Consider the following 21,623-nt stretch of genomic DNA (forward strand, 5'->3'; position numbering starts at 1 on the left):
TCTCTGGCCCCAAAAATGCACAATTAATATGAGGGGGGAAAAACATCCATGTCCCACTGGAGTATAAGTCTCATTTTGTGGAGGGTTATTTTATCACACTAAGCACAAATATTAAACATTATTGTATTAATAATAAAAGTAACATATAACCAGTTATTCTGATAAGTATTACCTTACTTTCAGTCATAGGCGGAGTTTAAATATTGTTGTAGCAAAACAATTATGTCAAACCATTAAAATTTTTAATCGCGTTAATCACAGCTTAAAAATTAATCGTAATTAATCGCAATTCAAACCATCTATAAAATATGCCATATTTTTCTGTAAATTATTGTTGGAATGGAAAGATAAGACACAAGATGGATATATACATTCAACATACTGTACATAAGTACTGTATTTGTTTATTACAACATTAAATCAACAAGATGGCATTTACATTAACATTCTGTTAAAGCGGTCCATGGATAGAAAGACTTTGTTCTTAAAAGATAAATGCTAGTACAAGTTATCGAAATGTTATATTAAAACCCCTTTTAATGTTTTTGTTTTAATAAAAATTTGTAAAAATTTCAATCAAAAAATAAACTAGTAGCTCACCATTGTTGATGTCAATAATTACACATGGTGCTTAAACCCATAAAATCCGTCGCACCAAAGCGTCAGCAGAGGGAGAAAAAAAAACATAAGTAACAAGTGGACATGACACTGTGCTGTCATTTTAATCTGTTTGAGCGGGGCACGTGCTTTAATTGCGTCAAATATTTTAACGTGATTAATTTAAAAAATTAATTACCGCCCGTTAACGCGATAATTTTGACAGACCTAATATATATACATGTAGCGGCATGGAAAATGAATGAATGAATATATATATATATATATACACACACACACACACTTTTTGCACTATAAGGCGCGCCTGACTTTAAGCCACCACCCACCAAATTGACACGAAAACGGCATTTGTTCATAAATAAGCCACAGCTGTCCTCCCTGTATTATGGGTAGGGATGGGAACCGATAAGATTTTTACGATTCCGATACCATTATTAATATTGCTAAATGATTCGATTCTTTATCGATTCTCTTATCGATTCTAATCTGGACTAATGCACTGTATGTTTTATGGTTCATTCGCCTCGGGGTGTCGGTTAGAACACAAGGACCGGAGAGTGGAGTTGGTTTTGCCACTTTTAATCCAACTTGGCAACAGGCACAACTATATACAGGCAATGGTACTTGATATGAGAATCACTCAATGAGCAGATGAGAGCATGCGTGGAAAGATGTTGATGTATTTGTATGTGTTTGAAAGATTGGAATGTGTGGTTATATGTGTGGTTCTGAAAGGAAAGAAAATTAGTGCTGATGCAATTAACAATGCAAATTGACTGTAAAGTAGTCAATAACACACATATAGTTGTGGTCAAAAGTTTACATACACTTGTGAAGAACATAATGTCATGGCTCTCTTGAGTTTCCAGTTATTTCTACAACTCTGATTTTTCTCTGATAGAGTGATTGGAACAGATACTTCTTTGTCACAAAAAATATTCATGAAGTTTGGTTCTTTTATGACTTTATTATGGGTGAACAGAAAAAAGTGATCAAATCTGCTGGGTCAAAAATATACATACAGCAGTGCTAATATTTGGTAACATGTCCCTTGGCCATTTTCACTTCAATTAGGCGCTTTTGGTAGCCATCCACAAGCTTCTGGCAAGCTTCTGGTTGAATCTTTGACCACTCCTCTTGACAGAATTGGTGCAGTTCAGTTAAATTTGATGGCTTTCTGACATGGACTTGTTTCTTCAGCATTGTCCACAAGTTCTCAATGGGGTTTCAGTCAGGACTTTGGGAAGGCCATTCGAAAACCTTAATTCTAGCCTGATTTAGCCATTCCATTACCACTTTTGATGTGTGTTTGGGGTCATCGTCCTGTTGGAACACCCAACTGCACCCAAGACCCAATCTTCAGGCTGATGACGTTAGGTTATCTTGAAGAATTTGAAGGTAATCCTCCTTCTTCATTATCCCATTTACTCTTTGTAAAGCACCAGTTCCATTGGCAGCAATACAGCCCCACAGCATAATACTACCACCACCGTGCTTGACGGTAGGCATGGTGTACTTGGGGTTAAAGGCCTCACCTTTTCTCCTCCAAACATATTGCTGGGCATTGTGGCCAAACAGCTCGATTTTTGTTTCGTCTAACCACAGAACTTTCCTCCAGAAGGTCTTATCTTTGTCCATGTGATCAGCAACAAACTTCAGTCGAGCCTTAAGGTGCCGCTTTTGGAGCAAGGGCTTCCTTCTTGCACGGCAGCCTCTTAGTCCATGGAGATGCAAAACACGCTTGACTGTGGACACGGACACCTGTGTTCAAGCAGCTTCTAATTCTTGGCAGATCTGCTTTTTGGTGATTCTCGGTTGAATCTTCACCCTCCTGACCAATTTTCTCTCAGCAGCAGGTGAGAGCTTGCGTTTTCTTCCTGATCGTGCCAGTGACAAAACAGTGCCATGCACTTTATAATTACAAACAATTGTTTGCGCTATTGCTCTTGGGACCTGCAGCTGCTTTGAAATGGCTCCAAGTGACTTTCCTGACTTGTTCAAGTCAATGATTTGCTTTTTCAGATCCATGTATGTATATTTTTGACCCAGCAGATTTGATCACTTTTTCTGTTAACCCATAATAAAGTCATAAAAGAACCAAACTTCATGAATGGTTTTTGTGACAAAGAAGTATCTGTTCCAATCACTCTATCGGAGAAAAATCAGAGCTGTAGAAATAACTGGAAACTCAAGAGAGCCATGACATTATGTTCTTCACAAGTGTATGTAAACTTTTGACCACAACTGTACTTTGTGGGTGGTCGCTCTCGGAGTAATCATGTAGTCTCCCTTTCTGAATCGAATGTGTGTAACATGCGTAAGTTACGTGACGTAAATTGTACTCTTTGGAATCGATAAGATAATCGTTCGATAAACTGCCAAACGATTCCATGGAATTGAAACACACGGAACCGCTTCTCTATAGGAACCGGTTCTCGATTCCCATCCCTATTTATAAGATATTTATACCAAAAGTTATTAACCGGTAACACTTTGACAGCGGCAACATAAGTATGTCATAAGACCAAATGAACCACCAGCTTTGAACCAATTGGCTGCAAAGCTTTATTGCTTCAAGAAGCTTCATTTGGCCATCACTGCTCCCTTGGGGGAGACGGTCAACCTCTGCTGCCACCTGCTGTCAACCCTGTTGTTGTCCAACATGACTCCGAGCATGCATTGCAGTGCGACAGATGTAAATAACAATCAAAAGTCATGCTCTGTGCCATTTCTTCATTTACTGTTCCAGTTTTTTCATTAATTGCTAGTTGTGGTATTTGGTAACACTTTATTTGACAGTAGCGCCATAAGACTGTCATTAGACAATCATAATTATGAAATGACAATTTCATGAGCATTAATGAATGCTTTTAGCAGATGTCATTTGTTGAAATCAACTTCACAGACTAATTAATCCCCCGCTTACTCAAAGATTAAGCCTTATGTCAAAAATTCTGAACTCCTTCAAATTCATTTATAGGAAGTCAATTACAAGCAAGGGTGGACAGTGCCCTCCCACGGACACACTCTGCCCACCCAAAGAAAACTGGATGTAGTACTAACGGCAGTCTGGGCACCGCGTATGGTATCCCATTCATATAGTACTAATGTGTTCTAAGTTTTAACCTTTGCGTTGTTACCTCCTCTTTCACCTTAAGAAAAAAAAATGAAATGAAATGTTGGTTTTGTTTCTTGGGGGCGCTACACACATTTACACATATTTAGATTTATTTATTTATTTATTTATTTTACATTTTTTTTAAGTTTTCACCAGTGTTCACTTGACTGTTGAGGCATTCTGAGGGGGTCAAAGTGGGGTTCAAAGCGTTGGTGGGACAAACAATGTGTATTTAGATAGTGTATTTAGAATTTGTCATTACAAGGTATCAAAGATTGCACCTGTCTTGACCTGCCTGCCGATTTTGGTGCATTTTGAAGCATTCTAAGGGGGTCAGATTGAGCTCAAAAGGGCTGCGGAACAAAGACTATAATAATAATAATAATAATAAAATCAAGGAACCACAATAGGTTACCTAAAAAAAACATTGTCACCTGCATGTCCATACTGTTCAGTTATGGATGTGTTCTAAGTCAAATAAAATCAAATCAACTTTTATTTGTTTGGACCAAATCACAACAACAGTTATCTCAAGGAGAAAACAAAACATGTTTTAAGGTTCAGTAGCCCTACGCTGGATTTCGACCTACTTGAGCATTGTAGGGTTTTTTTTTTGTTTTTGTTTTTTGCCCCCCAAGGTTAGACTAATGCCCACCCACACCTGGTATCCTGGTAACACCACTGGTGCCTTGGTTTATTTATAAAAACTTTCCATTCCAAGAATCAACTGTTTTGATAGGTCAGATGCGCATCTTCGTTCATTGCCTTGTTTGCGGTGCTCAAATTACTGCTGCTTTGTGTCTGGTCCATGCAGAGGCTTGAGATTAAGTCAGAGGAACACAATGAGATAAATGGATCATTAAACATCCCCTTCCCAGAGCGACAAGAGGAAGAGAAGATAATTGGTAAGTGTTTTTCCTCCTCTCCCTTCTTGCTGACAGCTTCCTCTATTGTCTCTTTCATCATTTTCTCCCTGTTGATCCAGATGCAAGTGGAGATGAGTCAAAACAAAAGTTTAAGGAGGCAGAAGAATGTCAAGAGAACAAGCAGCCTTTGTTGCAGGAAGCAAAAGAAAAAACGGAGTTGGAAAAAGAGCAGGATATATCAATTGCTCAAGACACTTCTTGTCAATCAGATTTTCTCGCTGCTGACACTCAGCCTTCACCTTCACCCCAACTCAGCACCAGAAGCTCCTACCTGGACACTCCTAGGTAATTTACCATCACTTCCGTATTTAGCATGTGTTATAATTGCGGTTTACTCAGCTAAATAAAACTTTTCTGCTTTCAGAACCACACCAGAGCCTCCTGCTGGTGAAAAAGACTTCCCAGATCATTCAATTGTAAATGGGAATGAGGGGAACATGGAAGGACCAGATCTGGTCGAAGATGATGTACTGGGAGGTGTAGTAGCCGACAGCTCTTTCCTACAGGAAGTACTAAGCTCCCTGAAGACTTCTTGCACTCAATGTGTGGACTCTGAAGATGTAGTCCTGGAAATGAAGGACCAGACAAAAGATGAGAACAAGGAGACAGAAGATGAAGATGAGCCTGTGTTTGATCTAGTTGCTCCTTGCGATGCAGTCCTTATGGATCAGTCCAGCGAGGACGAGAAGGAGGAGATCACCGCTTTAAGCAGTCCCTCTCCACATGTTGATGAAGTGGAGAAAAGTGAAGACGAGAATGAAAAAGAAGAGGAAGAGGTGGAGGAAGAGGAACTTGTTGTGGAAAGATTCGGTCAACCTTGTGTATGTACTATTTTACTATCAACTGAGGATGTCACAATCACATATTTTTGCATCCCGAGGCAATTGAATTTGAGGAACTGCCTGGATTTGTATGGAGTCACAGGAGTGCCAAAATTAAAATAAATAAATAAATGAATGAATAAATAAATATAAAGAGAAATAAATATATAAATAAATAAATGAATAGGTAAATAAATGAACGAATAAATAAATATAAAGAGAAATAAATATAAAAATAAATACAAATATAACGGTATACGTTGTCATTGACATTTACTTTTGGTCATAAACAACCACAAACAGAAAAAACAATGACAATATTTTTCATTGACTTTTACTTTCTGTCATTGAACACCACAAATGGAAAAAACAATGACAATTGTATTTTTTGCCTTTTCTGTTTGGCTTTTACATTGTCATTGTCATTTGTCGATCGCCTTTCCTCTTCGGGAATGTAAATGGCAAATGCGCAGAGAAACGGTCTGTCAATCAAATGACTTTGGGCGGAGCTTTCCTACCAGGAATAGTAGTCGATAACTGATTATTCCTAGTTTACCTGAAGGAAAGTGACGTCGGTTATCGAGTTGCACGTGCGGTTTTTATGGATAGGATAGACTGGATAGATATGGATATGGATAGACTTTTTACGTGATAGATTCAACGATAGAAATACATTTTTCTAGACCGGTAAAAAAATATATTATATATTATTCGACCCACATGCCAGACCATTCAAAGAATAATTATTTTCTATGTTCGAATCTTCGCGTTTATAATCATGACGACATTGGAGGAAGTGGCGTAGTGCAGTCACACAAAACAGCCGCGGTCGTGCTTGGGTAGCCGTACGGCGCATGTGCGGAAAGTTAAACCAGGAATAATCAGTTATCGACACTATTCCTGGTTGGAAAGCCCCTCCCAACGTCATTTGATTGACAGACAGTTTCTCTGCGCATTTGCCATTTACATTCCCAAAGAGGAAAGGCGATCGGCAAAAGACAATGGCAATGTGAAAGCCAAACAGAAAAGGCAAAGGCAAAAACTATAATTGTCATTGGTTTTTCCGTTTGTGGTGTTCAATGACAGAAAGTAAAAGTCAATGAAAAATATTGTCATTGTTTTTTTCCATTTGTGGTTGTTAATGACCAAAAGTAAATGTCAATGACAAAGTATACGGTTATATTTTTTATTTATTTATATATATTTTTTCTCTTTATATTTATTTATTCGTTCATTTATTTACCTATTCATTTATTTATTTATATATTTATTTCTCTTCATATTTATTTATTCATTCATTTATTTATTTATTCATTTATTTATTTTTAATTTTGGCACTCCTGTGACTCCATAGATTTGAGTCCTGATCCAATACATTAGCAATGTATTAAATCATTGGCGTTCATTGACAGAGCTAAACGTCAAATCCATGTTCACAAAATTGTCCAAATTGTCTTTTTGAAACTTTCAAAAGCAGTTCTTTCTTACAGTGATCCCTCCTTTTTCGCTGTTAATGGGGACCCGCGATGTATAGGCGGAGCTTATTTACATTAAAAAAAATGTTTCAAATTTATTTTTATACTTATAAGACATGGTTTACTATTTTCCCCTAAAGTGTATATATATATATATATATATATATATATATATATATATATATATATATATATATATATATATATATATATATATTGTAATTTATTTTTATACTTATAAGACATGGTTGACCTTTTTCCTCCAAAGTATAATTAAAAAGAAAAAAAACGTTTTAGTTATATTTTAATAAATGATTTTTAAGCACTTCAAATGTAATAATTATACTAAGTTTTAAACATGTCACTGTCCCACCGAATTATTTTTAAACAAGAATAACGTAGCAAAATGCTTGTCTTTATTCAATGCTTCATTGAGTGAGTCCACTCAAATATGCTCACGCTGCTCACTTACACACACGCACACACAATGAGTTGCCACAATTTTAACAATCCAGTCGGTTGATTTGAAGTCAGATTAACCAGGGATACCGAAAGTTGGTCTGGCGACGAGCGGCAACGACGAGCAGGCTTATGAAGGCGGCTGATCTTGATCGCCCTCAGCGGTCATTGTTCCCCACTGTCTGGCCTCCAGACTGCAATGAAGCAGCCCTAACATAAAGTTAACGATGATTGACAGGTTTGTAGCTTTGATCTGGCCAGACACGCTTCGGTAGCTCTACAATCAAAGGCATAAATGTGTTAATCATCGTTAAGCTTAGTACATAGTCTTAAGGGTGCTGTGGCAACTCATTCATTGTGTAAGTGAGAGGCTGTTCTCGGCAGCGTGAGCATCAAAGCAAAAAACAACTTTTTTTTTTCTGGTATCGGATCAAGACTCTGTATCAGCAGATTCTCGAAATCTTGGACTTGGACTCGGACTCGGGTGCAAAAATATGCGATCAGGACATCCCTAGCAATCCTATTAAACCGTTTGATCCAGGCTAAAGGGGGGTTATTCGTGAACGATGAAGATTGGTGTGTATAAAAGGGGTCCAGGAAGCCATGTCCCTGCACAATTGCTGCTTTTATGAAGAAAAACAAAAGTTTCGACTACTGTATTGGCCCGAATATAAGACGGACCTGATTATAAGACTACCCCCTCTTTTTCAAGACCCAAGTTTGAAAAAAGACTCTTTGAACACCAAATTAATTTTTAGACAGAAAATAATTACAGTACATCTGAAACAAATGATTATAACAATGTATTTGAGAGGAAAAGCAAGTTATTTGGCCTCATTCAAATCTTAATATCTAAATATTTAAATATGTAAACTAAAGTGCAATCACATTCGTAAATGAATGGCTTCTGGTTTTTGAAATGTAAATAAACCAATCTATTGTGATAAAACAACAAAATTGCAATAACTGCATTAACCATCAAAGTGAGGTCTAACTGTAACTGTCGTCTTGAAACAAATCTGAATAAGGAAAAACATTGCAATAAAATAATGCAAACTGGTTAAACTTGAGAGTAGCTGAGATCTGTCATGAAAGAACATTACTCCTCAAGTTCAGCATTCGCTTCAGTGATATCTGGCGCCATCTTGCGTCGTAAATGGGTATAATGTCTAGACCCCAAATATAAGACGACTCCCACTTTTTCAGTCTCATTTCAATGCAAAAAACACCGTCTTATATTCGGGCCAATACGGTAATTCAACAAAAAAACAACAACAAAACAACGCACGTCCTAGGATGGGACTATTGTGTATGCGCACATTGCGATGACAATGTTTAAACGATATATTGTGCAGGCCTACTTTTTATATATTTACATTTTTTAACAACTTTTTTTTTTTTTTTTTTAGTTTTTGGAAAAAAATACCAACGTCTAGACTGCTCAGTCTTACGGAAGACTACAGAAATGTTATTTTAGCGGCAAACATGAAGTCACTGCACGTGATTTATTTTCGCAGGCCATACAAAATAATGTGGTGGAATAGAATTTGCCCCCGAGCCACTAATTTTACACCTATGTGATAGATGAACTAAGGAAACAACTAGACAACTGTTATAACAGCTTTAATGTTATTTCATAAATTAACTGATTGCCTGCCACTGACAGCGATAGACATAGCCTCCCAGTCAAATTGTATTGGATGTCTTATCATCGTCAATAGCACTGAATAGAGCATCCTTAGTATCCGCATATCATCGATAAACAGGAAATGAATTACCTTAATCTGATTTAATTTTTTTTAATTGATTGGTCTTATTGTATTGACCATGTAGTGTTCTTTCAAATCTTTGTAAACATGTCCATAAAAATAACTTCGTGTCTCCTTTCAGATTCCCTCGGAGGACATGGCAGACATAAACGTACCTCAAGAAGCCAAACCTGAAGAACAAAATGACTCACACATAACAGAATCCAACCACTCGGAGGAGCAGGAAACTGAGGCAAGTGATGAAGAAGTGGAGGAAGAGAGTCATGTGGTGATGGTGGAAGAGGAAGTAGAGGAAAACCAGAAATTAGAAGAAGAGACGGACGAAGAATGGGAAATACTTCCTGATGAAACAAGCGAAGAGATTTGCAGTGTCACTTTCATGCAGGAGGAAAGGGAATCTGTAATTGTTGATGCCACGAATAACACACAATACACACATGATGTTGAAACACATCAAGAGTCATGTGATCAGGACTCCAGAAACGAAAGCCTGGCGTCTCCCAATGAAAATGACAGTGAATGTAAAGCAAGGGAGGAGGGAGTGGATGACGATGAAGACTTTAAGCACACAGAGGTTCATTCTGAGCCACAGGAAGAAGCAAACCTGGAGGATGAAAATGTGGAGCAGGAAGAATTACTGGAGATGGAAAAAGACCAAATATCACCTATACCGTCTTCTTCTTCTCCACTCATTGAATCTCCTTTACAAGAACATACAGTAACTCCCACTCCCAGTGAGATCACCACTCTCCATGAAACCACTTTTGCAAGTGAATATAATACACCTAGAGAAATCACTCCTCCTCCCGAAACGAACACTCGGACCACCGTTGTCCACATGAATCTTGTCTCTCCAACTTCAGAGTCAGTCACATTTTCATTTCAGCCCTCCCCAACGGATGAATGTACCAAAGTCTCATCTTCAGAGCAACGTGCTGACGAAGAGACCTTCGAAACAGTGTCAGAGGTAGAAGAGCAAATGGCTCACATTTGTGCTCCAGCTGCTGTTACCGAAGACGCCATGCCTCCTTCGTCTGATAATCAAATAGTCAAACAGTCCCTCGAAGGCTCAAATGAGAGCAAAGTTCGATTCACCATTGCCCCCGCCTGGCAGAGGTCCCTATCTGATGAGGAAGCAAAACAGACATCATCAGCCCCACTTCCAGGCGCTGACCCTGTAGCTGAGGATATGGAAGAGACCACCAAGAAAGACCTACCATCAGACGCCCAGATGGAGAAATTTGTAAAAACAACAGTGGTCAGAGGCACTGCTACAAAGGCTGCTGTGGTCCATGAATCAGTCAAAGCTCAAACCTCAACTGTTCCAAGCAAAGAAGGTGAGTAACTTAAGGGGGGATGCTTTGCTCTGCTGGTTGGTCAACTCCAGTGTTGTCACTAACGCCTTACTAAGTAACACGTCACTGTAATCTAATTACTTTCTGAGAGTAACGAGTAATCTAAAACGTTCATTTTTCCAAACCATTAATCTGATTAAAGTTATTTTTTTACTGTCAGTGCATTACTATTTTGTTATTGCCTCATAATGTATGAAAAATGAAGAATATTGTAGTCATGGACGAAGAGCATTTTGAATAGAAAATGTTAGAAAGGCTCCCACTACGTGTTTGTTTCCATGGTAACCGCTCACAGTTACTTCCTGTTTTGGTCTCAATCACACGTGCTGAGTGTTTTGGGACTGAGAAAGGCCAGTGTGGGTACACGTTCGAGCCGAGTGCAGCCACCTGTTGATATGTGCGAGGGAATGAACGTTAGTATTTTTCCTTCATTCTGGAGGGTTCCAGCAATAGGTTGAAGCCGCTACCTGTGCGGCCTCTTTGTAGCTTTGCCGTTACAACGGCGGTTGGTCATCACTCCAAGTCGGCAAGCATTTTATACATCATATTGGTGTTGCACATTTATACGGTGAGGTGACGTGTTCATGTAGCATCTTTGGGATGTGCTGTAAGTCTGATTGAGTGTAAAGTGCTAAATTGACCTCGTCTGTGTACGGTGTACTTCAAAGGTTGTGCGCGCGCATCCTCACCCATCCCTACCTTTGTGTTTATTGCACTCTGCAATTAATTTATGTGTTGTTGAATATTGTGCAGTCGATTTGCATTGTTTTACATTGACAATGATGTGCTGTTAACCCTAAACACTAACCTGAAATTAACAATTTTTGACATTAGGTATAATCTTCGCGTTAGCAGGGTTTGATTAGTCGGTGGAGTTGATTTCAACAAATTCCACACAGTTTGTCAGTTATTTGTTGGTTTCAGGGCTCTGGAGTGGCTAAGCTAGCGCTAGTCAATGCTGGTTGAAATCAACTCCATCGACTAGTTAAAGCTCCGCTAACCCGAAGATTAGGCCTTATGTCACCTTTAAATTAAATTATCGGAAAATCAGTTATATATGATGACATTTTTCTGTTGTCGCTCTTATGTTGAAGCGGCAAAGGGAGAAAAATTGGTTAAATAAATTACTTTTAAAGTCATTTAGTTACTTTGATAATAAAGTAATCAGTAAAGTAACGAGATTACTTTTTTGAGGTGTAATCAGTAATTAAATTACTTTAAGTAATCTGTGACAACACTGGAACTCACTGGGGTCACTTTCTGTTAATTCATTGGCTGCCACTGACGGTGACAAACAACCTGAGAGAGCTGTTCATTTGCTGCCAGCCCTCCTAGTTCTAATGGATTGAACGTCTACTTGTGACAAAATAATTTTATAGCAATAGAATGAAAAAAAAAACATATGCTTGGACATATATCTTTGTCAATGGCATTGAATGAGTTAATTTTGGGGCATTTCAGGCATTCCATAATTGATTGTGTATCTATTCCGGGTCACTTCCTTTTGATTTTTTTGGGCACTTCCAGATAACTTTCTGATGTTTTGGAGGCATTTCTTGTCACTCGATGTTTGTATCGTATTACTTCCTGTTGATTTTGGGGCATTTTCGCTGTCACTTCCTATTAGTCTACTGTAATTTTTGTGGATGTTGAACCGCTAGCATTACTAAGATTTGGTGCTTTGTTACTCTGGTTTTTGATGTTAGTAAACAATGTTGAAGGGAACATCATCATATATCTTGCTGGCCTGAGATTACAGTAAATTTAGTATAGGTGAGATGTTTTTTTGTTTTTTTTTTATCAATGAGATAAACCTAACAACTGTTGGGACAGGAAGATGGAAGAAGGGACGGATTAGGGTATGACAGGACATAATGACTGAGCAAACAGCTAATGTTGTTAATATTATGTTTAATATTCAAATGGTAATCCCAACACCAACAGTTATATTTTGTCTAGTGATGCCTGTTCATAAGTGTAGCCATTCTTACTCTGTTGCATGCGTTAGCTGATTTGCAATTTTCTTGACTCCTCTGGCAACTTTTTTTTAAAACAATGAAATACTTTTTTGTGGTTTATTTAAAGAAGTTTGATTTTATTATTTGATTAAATTTAAACATATTAAAGTACAATTCATCTTGCACTTCTATCTTCAGAGAGCTCTGCTGCGATGGAGGGAAGCTACGACACTCCCTTTGGAGTTCGGCTGAGGAAGACTGCCGTTTTGCCCCGCTTCAGTTCAGAAGAGGAAAACACAGAGGTGCAAACAAATCAGCTAGTCTTAATCTTTGTCAGTGTTAATTCTTTTATTTTTAAGTGTGGATAGGATGTTCCTGGAATGTGACATCTCTAATCTTATAATCAATGGAAACAGATGGGTACACAGGATTGTACTGACTGCCATCTAGTCGAAGTTTAACTCAAGCAACTTTGTACTAATTATTGCATTTGTTGTTCCCTCATTTTAGGAACCCACTGAGCCCCCAGTGCAGCCTGTTAGTTGTAAAGTTGAAGCATCCAGTTTCAAACCCGCTATAAGTCAAGCAGTCCTCACAAAACCTGCCCTTCCCAAGAAACCGGATGTCCATGGGGACACCGTGGTGAAATCTAAGCGTGTTTCAGGTACATACAAACACATACGTACATGGAAATATTGGTCTTACACTCAGATTGGCGTTATGGCTCCAATAGTGCCTAACTGTGCTGCCTATTTCATTTAGAGCCCGCACCATCCCGTGGTGTCTCTGCTGAATCTCAAGGTCCTAGCTGGATCTCCATGGCCAGACAGAAGCAGAAGATCTACAAAGAAAATTCACTGGAAGAGATGACCGTCAAGAAGGTATGTCACTTGTTTAATTTTCAAACTGAAAGATTGAGAATGTACCTGAAAATGTCGACTCTGTTTATTCAGGAGGAACAAGACAGGAAGTCTTCACTGCCAGCGTATGTCAGCTCGACATCAAAAAAGGAACACCCTACCAAAGCACCTGAATTTACTGGAAAAGGTCTGAAAACCTGACAAATTTAAATTGTATAATGTTAAAATTAAACTTCATACTTTTTCACTTAATTATATCAGTGAGCAGAAAAATCTTCATGTTTCTATCCTTTGTTTCATCAAATCCATTGTCAAACAAAATACTGTAGTGTGCTCTCTAGTGGTTGCCAGTGGTATTACACCCACAATAACTAGGAACTAGAATAAGCAAACACGACAGAACAGATCTGCAATGTAATGTTACCTGGAAAGCAGACTAAATGCATTAACTTATTCACTGGCATCGAAGGTGATCGACATGAAATCTATTTTTAGCAGGAAGGGCTGCCATTAAATGTACAGTTGTGGTCAAAAGTTTACATACACTTGTGAAGAACATAATGTCATGGCTCTCTTGAGTGTCCAGTTATTTCTACAACTCTGATATTTCTCTGATAGAGTGATTGGAACAGATACTTCTTTGTCACAAAAAACATTCATGAAGTTTGGTTCTTTTATGACTTTATCATGGGTGAACAGAAAAAAGTGATCAAATCTGCTGGGTCAAAAATATACATACATGGATCTGAAAAAACGAATCATTGACTTGAACAAGTCAGGAAAGTCACTTGGAGCCATTTCAAAGCAGCTGCAGGTCCCAAGAGCAACAGTGCAAACAATTGTTTGTAAGTATAAAGTGCATGGCACTGTTTTGTCACTGCCACGATCAGGAAGAAAACGCAAGCGATCACATGCTGCTGAGAGAAAATTGGTCAGGAGGGTGAAGATTCAACTGAGAATCACCAAAAAGCAGATCTGCCAAGAATTAGAAGCTGCTGGAACACAGGTGTCAGTGTCCACAGTCAAGCGTGTTTTGCATCTCCATGGACTGAGAGGCTGCCATGCAAGAAGGAAGCCCTTTCTCCAAAAGCGGCACCTTTAAGGCTTGACTGAAGTTTGCTGCTGATCACATGGACAAAGATAAGACCTTCTGGAGGAAAGTTCTGTGGTCAGACGGAACAAAAATCGAGCTGTTTGGCCACAATGCCCAGCAATATGTTTGGAGGAGAAAAGGTGAGGCCTTTAACCCCAAGTACACCATGCCTACCGTCAAGCACGGTGGTGGTAGTATTATGCTGTGGGGCTGTATTGCTGCCAATGGAACTGGTGCTTTACAGAGAGTAAATGGGATAATGAAGAAGGAGAATTACCTTCAAATTCTTCAAGACAACCTAACGTCATCAGCCCGAAGATTAGGTCTTGGGTGCAGTTGGGTGTTCCAACAGGACGATGACCCCAAACACACATCGAAAGTGGTAATGGAATGGCTAAATCAGGCTAGAATTAAGGTTTTCGAATGGCCTTCCCAAAGTCCTGATTTAAACCCCATTGAGAACTTGTGGACAATGCTGAAGACACAAGTCCATGTCAGAAAGCCATCAAATTTAACTGAACTGCACCAATTCTGTCAAGAGGAGTGGTCAAAGATTCAACCAGAAGCTTGCCAGAAGCTTGTGGATGGCTACCAAAAGCGCCTAATTGAAGTGAAAATGGCCAAGGGACATGTTACCAAATATTAGCGCTGCTGTATGTATATTTTTGACCCAGCAGATTTGATCACTTTTTTCTGTTCACCCATAATAAAGTCATAAACGAACCAAACTTCATGAATGTTTTTTGTGACAAAGAAGTATCTGTTCCAATCACTATCAGAGAAAAATCAGAGTTGTAGAAATAACTGGAAACTCAAGAGAGCCATGACATTATGTTCTTCACAAGTGTATGTAAACTTTTGACCACAACTGTACGTGTTTCAGTCTCATTGATGGTGATAGGTGTCCAATCCATTTGAACTGGAAGGGGTTTGGTGTTACAATGCCAGCCCTCACAGTCCAAAGAGATTGAAAATCTATATTAGTCAGTGGCAACTAATAAATTAATTTATTAAACAAAATTAACTCCTAATGCCTGAATTTACATTTAATAAATGTACATAAAGCATTCAAGGAAGATTTCATTCATTCTCCGAGCCGCTTATCCTCACTAAGGTCACGGGGTGCTGAAGCCAATCCCAGCTAACTATGGGTAGTAGGCGGGGTACACCCTGAATCGGTTGCCAGCCAATCGCAGGGCAAAAGGAGACGAACAACCATTTGCGCACACACTGATACCTGGTGCCAATTTAGAGTGTTCAATCAGCCTACCATGCATGTTTTTGGGGTGTGTGGATAAACCGGAGGACCCGGAGAAAACCCACGCAGGCACGGGGAGAATATGCACACATAACTCCACACCAGGCACCGGGATTGAAACTCTCAATTTTAGAGCTGTGAAGCGGACGTGCTAACCACTCTGCCACCATGCCGCCAAGAGTATTTCAACATATGAAAAATAGTATTAATAAAAGAAATACTAAATATATGATTGAAGAACCCTAAAAATTAACAAATCCTACTGTAAAAGAATAAGAAAACTAAGTAAATATACAGGCATGGAAATCTCTCACCTTTTGGCGAAATTCACTGTTTTGAGGTCAAAAAGGGTGACCGACGTGAAATGTGTAGATCTGAGGAGACAATTTTTAAGGGGGGGGGTTCGGGAGATTTTTTTAAATTGTGGACGCTTGATATGCAACCGAGAAAAGCAGCACAAAACCAAAAAAGCACACCAGAGTGGCCAAAACATTGACTTATTTCAACGAAACAAAGGAGGGTACACTGTTGTTTCCTGTGTCTTCAATGCCAAGCTTGGCTGCACGTCGGCCGTGAATGAACACCTAAAGCGCCGTCACCCAGTTATAATTTTGAAAGACGACAGGTGACAATTACAAGCTGGCAGATCGTAAGTCCATTTAGCTGACAACATGTTTTATTGAAGTTGCGAAGCCTGTCGCAAAATGCTACAAGTCCATTTATCATACGGTAAATAAAAATGAGGGCGGTAATTTTCACGGCTGCATTTTGTCGCCGCGCCCGCGTGCATAAATTTGTGCATACGTGCTGATGGCACATGAGACTGCAGTTCCTTTAACAGATGTTTATTGGTCATCAACACGGCGTAGAATTAAAGTTCAGACATACAAAATAAGGAGACACATCTATACTAAATACTGTAAACGTTAGCATTGCTACATAGAGGCTAATGGGGAAAAAAGTCTTCTCCAAAACGCCAACTTGCGGTTAAAAGGTAACACTTCAAAAATGAAAAATCACTGGTTAACAGCATTTGCAAGCGAAAAAAAGTGATTTTAAAAAATTGATTACTGACACTACATACAATGAGAAAAAGTGTAAAGCTTACGGTTAGCGGTTTAGCGAACGTACTTCCGGTGAACATTTAAAAAATAAAAGCATGTCATGTTCGTCATATAAATAACGATTTCTGGAGTTAATCCCACGTACTTCAGAATTCAGATCCTACACTAAGAATAGCTTTAAAATGACAACCTTTATGAAAAATCTGATTAGCAATGAATAATTATTATACCACTATTATATATTGTATACTATACGCTAGATATTTTTTTAAGAATTGTTTTGAATCATGTTGGAAAGGCGAAGTCAGTGTTCTGAATTTGTTTACATTCCATTCTTTTGCACTAGTTAATGCCATCAGCATTTGACCTCATTGTTTATTTGTAATTTATTGTTGTTATTTATGTGTTTATTTGTACTTTAATAAAGAATTTAAGTGTTCCAAAATGTTTTTGTGAATTAATAAGTGTCATAAAAAATTTCATTGCTAAATTAGTAATAAAAAAATAAAAGGGGGAGGGGGGATTATTGGATTGGTCGACTAATCATAAAAATAGTCGACTGACTAATCGGGAGAAAATTAGTCGTTTGGAACAGCCCTAGTTGTGCAGTGTACCGGAACATATTTCCTCCTCTCCCTTCTCACATTTTTAACCCCTGGCCCATTTTCATGCCTGATATAGTAAAGGCATTAAAAGTAGTAAAACTACATGATAAACTAAATTATACATTTCAATAATACAAAAGAAGGAATATATTTATTTGTAAGCTCCTTTTTATTTTTTATTTTTTTTAATTCTTTAATTTAAAAAAGATTTTTGGGGAATTGAAATTTTTGGAAATCTTTACTTTCAATTAGTTTTCTATATTTTGTATCTTTGTATCTGTTTAAAAGAAAAAAATCTTAAAATTGTTTAATTTGTAGTTGTATTTTTCAATGAAAGTTTCCTTATTTATTTGTGTTATTGGTATTTTCCTGTACTTATGTATTCCTCCAGTGCTTAATGATGTAGATTTGTTAATTGTAAATTCAGTTATAAAGGGTTTACAGATATTAGTACAAGAGGATCACCTGCCTTTTACGTCAGGTATGCTCACAATACAATTCTTTCCTTCCTTTAGTGAGTCTGCCAGAGAAGCCTTCATCAACTCCAGAAAACGAAACTAGGAAGTCTGTATCTCCTGTGACTCCAGTGCCACCTCAGCTTCCTAAATCTGTAAACCCCAAGCCAGCACATCCCTTGATTAGCTCCAAATCTGCACCCTCCCATCGATCTCTGCCCCCTCCTACACCTGTTCCGGTTGCCATAAAACCTCAGTCTATCTTGAACCCATCCAAGCCCCCCCTAGAATCCAAACCTCAGACCCAGAGCATGATCCTCACCTCGCCTCCTTTTTCAGCAAGAATCAACCCTCCACTGCCGACGGCAAGAGTTGTGTCACTTTCCGGTCCGCCTCCTGTGTCTCCGCGCGGACTCGCACCTTCGTCTTTGCCCCAGGATGAGCCACCGTGGATGGCTTTGGCCAAAAAGAAGGCCAAAGCTTGGAGTGAGATGCCTCAAATAGTTCAGTGACAGAAATGACACAATACCCGGTACTCTGCTCTACAGTGTGAACATTTAAAGACCCGAAAGGCTCACATTTAATGATTTGTCTCTGCAAAGAGTCTGGATGGACTACAATTTATTTGCACATTAATGATATGTAATTGTCTTCTCGTGTATTAGCATGTCTGACACTAATTCTTTATTTCTATATGTTGTCCAGCAATGACAGGGTAATTTGTACCTCCAAAATAGATATAGACTGAACTTAAGTTTTATCCACACGTGTGCACTTTTAGCTGATAAGAGAAGTGCCTGTTCAAGAGAAAAGGTGGTATTAGGTATAATATTTTGTGAATGGCTATTATGGCCACTCAAGATAAAAACGTAAATTACCAAAGAAAGACAGTCACGTGCATAATCTCGTTATGCTATTATAATGACATATTTGTCAAGGAAAAGAGCATTTTAAAGAATGTCGAAATTCCCACAGAAACATGAATGCAACAGTGTCAAACCTGCCATACTTAACACTTAATAGGTAATTACAGTATTGATACCAAGTGTCAAATGTTCTCTTGTTAAAACAGTACAGTCCTAATAGAAAGACTACTCATGTCTCGCTTCGCCTTTTCTCATAAACTAGATTTTTTTTTTCCCCCTCTTATTTTTTCTCGTAAAAGCTCAAATATTCTTGTCAAATTCAAAGTCTTTTTTTGTTTAACCTTAATTTATTCTCCTAATTACATATTGTACAACTCTTCTTAAGTAATTCTTAAGTCCCTAACAGGCATTTTCTCAACAGGCCACCGTTACTTGTAGGTGCCCTGTGTATTTTTAAGACAATGGCCATAAGAAAAAAATCTTAACTCTTTCAGTGCCATTGACGATCATAGACGCCCAATCATGTGGCTCTTTTCATCTTTCTGCTGTGGATTTCAATGACTTTGTCACTAGTAGACATCCAATCCATTTGAACTTGTAGGAGTGGCGGCGAATAAACGAATGTTCATTTGCTCCCAGCCCACCGTCAGTGGCAGCCAATGAGTTAAAATGTTTGTTACATGAATTCTTTTCAGTTTTTTTTTTTTTTTTTTTGTACCGCATCATCATGTTGGCAGCCTTTTGAGTGTTGCTTGATATCTAATCACTACCAAATGTACAGTGTGCTAATGATACAGAAAATCTAATAAAGAAGCAGCCAGCTATTTGGAGATTGATGTTCAACGAGAGATTCCATTGGTATCAGATTGATCTGTCTCAGTGTAGTTTAATGTGTTTATTTTATGTTGCCTTTTATTATTTGTCGTATCCGTAAAAGGTGCAGTAAACAAAAAATGAAATCTTACTGTGTTTTTATGCCTCTATGTATCTGCCTGCTGTCTTTTCACAAAAGCAACAATCAAGATATAATGTGGGTTTGAACATTTCAGTGCATTTAAAGTGCGTATGACACCAAAAAGCATGTTTATTTCATATTTCACACGGTGTTTTATGCTCCTGAATGAATGGACTGCTTGGATGTGTGTGGAAGCGATCATTTTATATATGGCGGAAAACACTCGGGGGACTTGAAGTTCCGCTCCGAGACCCCCAATTTGGCCAAATTTCAAAATTGTCCAATATGCATGTGTGACACATGGAAAGCTTAAAATCTCAATTTTCTGGGGGAAGACCAATTTTGAACAGGAGGGCAATAAAAAAAATTTTTAAAAATTAAACAGCAAAACCCTAACTGGAGATGAGAACACTCGAGAGCAGAATTAAAGACACCACGATTTTAACGAGATATTATCGCACACTTACCTTGTTTCGATCCAAAAACTCCGTGTAACATCTATCACCGAGTGTGAAGACACAGATGTGAACGGCCACAGCCAGATTTTTGGGGGATTTTATGGGTGAAACATAGTAATATAATAAGGGTCGCGATGCAAAAATCGCAGACATCAAGGAGTGGTCAAGATGTTCTTTTTCATATATTTACCCTTTTAAAAGGTTTTTTTTTTGTTTTGTTTTGTTTTTTTCTTTGTCCGGATCGATTATTTATCATCTAAAATATTGGGGAAAATGTGACAGTAACGAAAAAAATACTATTAAGCTATAGTTATGAGGTAGATATCATGACTTTTTTTACAGACGCCAATATTGTCACTGTGACGTAATTTGTTTATTCGAGTGAATAATTTTTTTAAGTCTTTTTTTTTTTTTTTTTTTTTTTTTTAACTAAATATTAGACATCAGTTAATGATTTTAAGCTAAAAATGTCAGACATTTCGAGTAATAAACACGATTACTTACCTTCTTTTTATGGCTAGGCTGGACCAAAAGCGCGTGCGCGCCATCTGTAAATGGGTTTCCAGGGTTAAACGGACAAATTAACAATAATTCAGGGACTTAATGCGCCGTGAATCTGCTATGGCACCATATAGACATATTGTTCTATCAAACGCAACAGTTCTTTTTGGCTTAAAATACAGCAGTTTATTTTAAGGAGGGGTGCAAGAGCAAAAACTGCTTTTTCAGCTTTGTGTTTTCCGCCAAATCACTTTTTGAATCCCGCGCCATGAAAATGAGTGAGTTCTGGCTTCAGTCTCGGGTTTAGGACAAATGCAAATGTGATGTCACCCGGGTCAGCATCTCACAATACAGCATTGCTTTAAAGCATGCAGATGGACTGCAGATTCAGCTGATTTTGCGGATTAATTGGTTTATTTTTCGCATCACGCCAGCCAAACGGCTGCAGAAAATTGTTGCTGCACTAGGGAGAGGCGCGTTAGCTTTTTTGGGTTTCAAAAGGTTCCCGTTCACCGTGGATATTGGGCAAAACAAGTCCTACTAATGTGGGACCATTGGACTTACGAGGGAGTAAACATTGTATTTTGTATTATGTCAAATAGTGGGATCATGGCACATGTTTTAATATTGAAGTGGCTCGGCCCACGACTGGCGGCTTGTTTGCACCCCCCCTCCCTCCCCCGCCGCTATACTCTGCTTATTGCCCTATTCGTGTGCCCGGTGTTTTGTCAAATTTTCAATTTTACACAACAAACTTTCTTTAAAATTAGGACTATTTACTTACGTTTGATCATTGACTCAGGGTACCGGCGAGTTATTAAAAGTATTAAAAAGGCATTGAATTTAGTTTTCCATTATTAAAGGTATTAAAGTATTAATTTAGCTGTCGTAAGTCCGGAATTTTTTCACAGTGATTTTAATTTTCAAGAACATCTCAGTGCAACCTAAATTATATCCGTGACGAAGTTTTTTTTTTTTTTTTTTTTTTAATCCATAACGAAGATGACGC

General features: G+C 38.2%; 1 protein-coding gene across 5 annotated transcripts in view; it reads left to right on the forward strand.

The window, feature by feature from the left end:
* zgc:66433 (uncharacterized protein LOC321250 homolog) overlaps positions 1-19,765 on the forward strand; it is a 79,589-nt gene extending 59,824 nt beyond the window's left edge. For all 5 annotated transcript variants that reach the window (XM_057849641.1, XM_057849643.1, XM_057849642.1 and 2 more), the window contains 9 exons: positions 4,551-4,641; positions 4,722-4,947; positions 5,027-5,483; positions 9,308-10,523; positions 12,698-12,801; positions 13,010-13,163; positions 13,262-13,380; positions 13,453-13,546; positions 17,895-19,765. In XM_057849641.1, the coding sequence (XP_057705624.1) occupies positions 4,551-4,641; positions 4,722-4,947; positions 5,027-5,483; positions 9,308-10,523; positions 12,698-12,801; positions 13,010-13,163; positions 13,262-13,380; positions 13,453-13,546; positions 17,895-18,346 (2,913 nt within the window). In that variant the 3' untranslated portion in view covers positions 18,347-19,765. The remainder of the gene's footprint in view (positions 1-4,550; positions 4,642-4,721; positions 4,948-5,026; positions 5,484-9,307; positions 10,524-12,697; positions 12,802-13,009; positions 13,164-13,261; positions 13,381-13,452; positions 13,547-17,894) is intronic.
* Positions 19,766-21,623: the final 1,858 nt, after the last annotated feature.

The sequence above is a fragment of the Corythoichthys intestinalis genome, chromosome 11, assembly GCF_030265065.1.
Source record: "Corythoichthys intestinalis isolate RoL2023-P3 chromosome 11, ASM3026506v1, whole genome shotgun sequence".
In the NCBI taxonomy this organism is placed as follows: Eukaryota; Metazoa; Chordata; class Actinopteri; order Syngnathiformes; family Syngnathidae; genus Corythoichthys; species Corythoichthys intestinalis.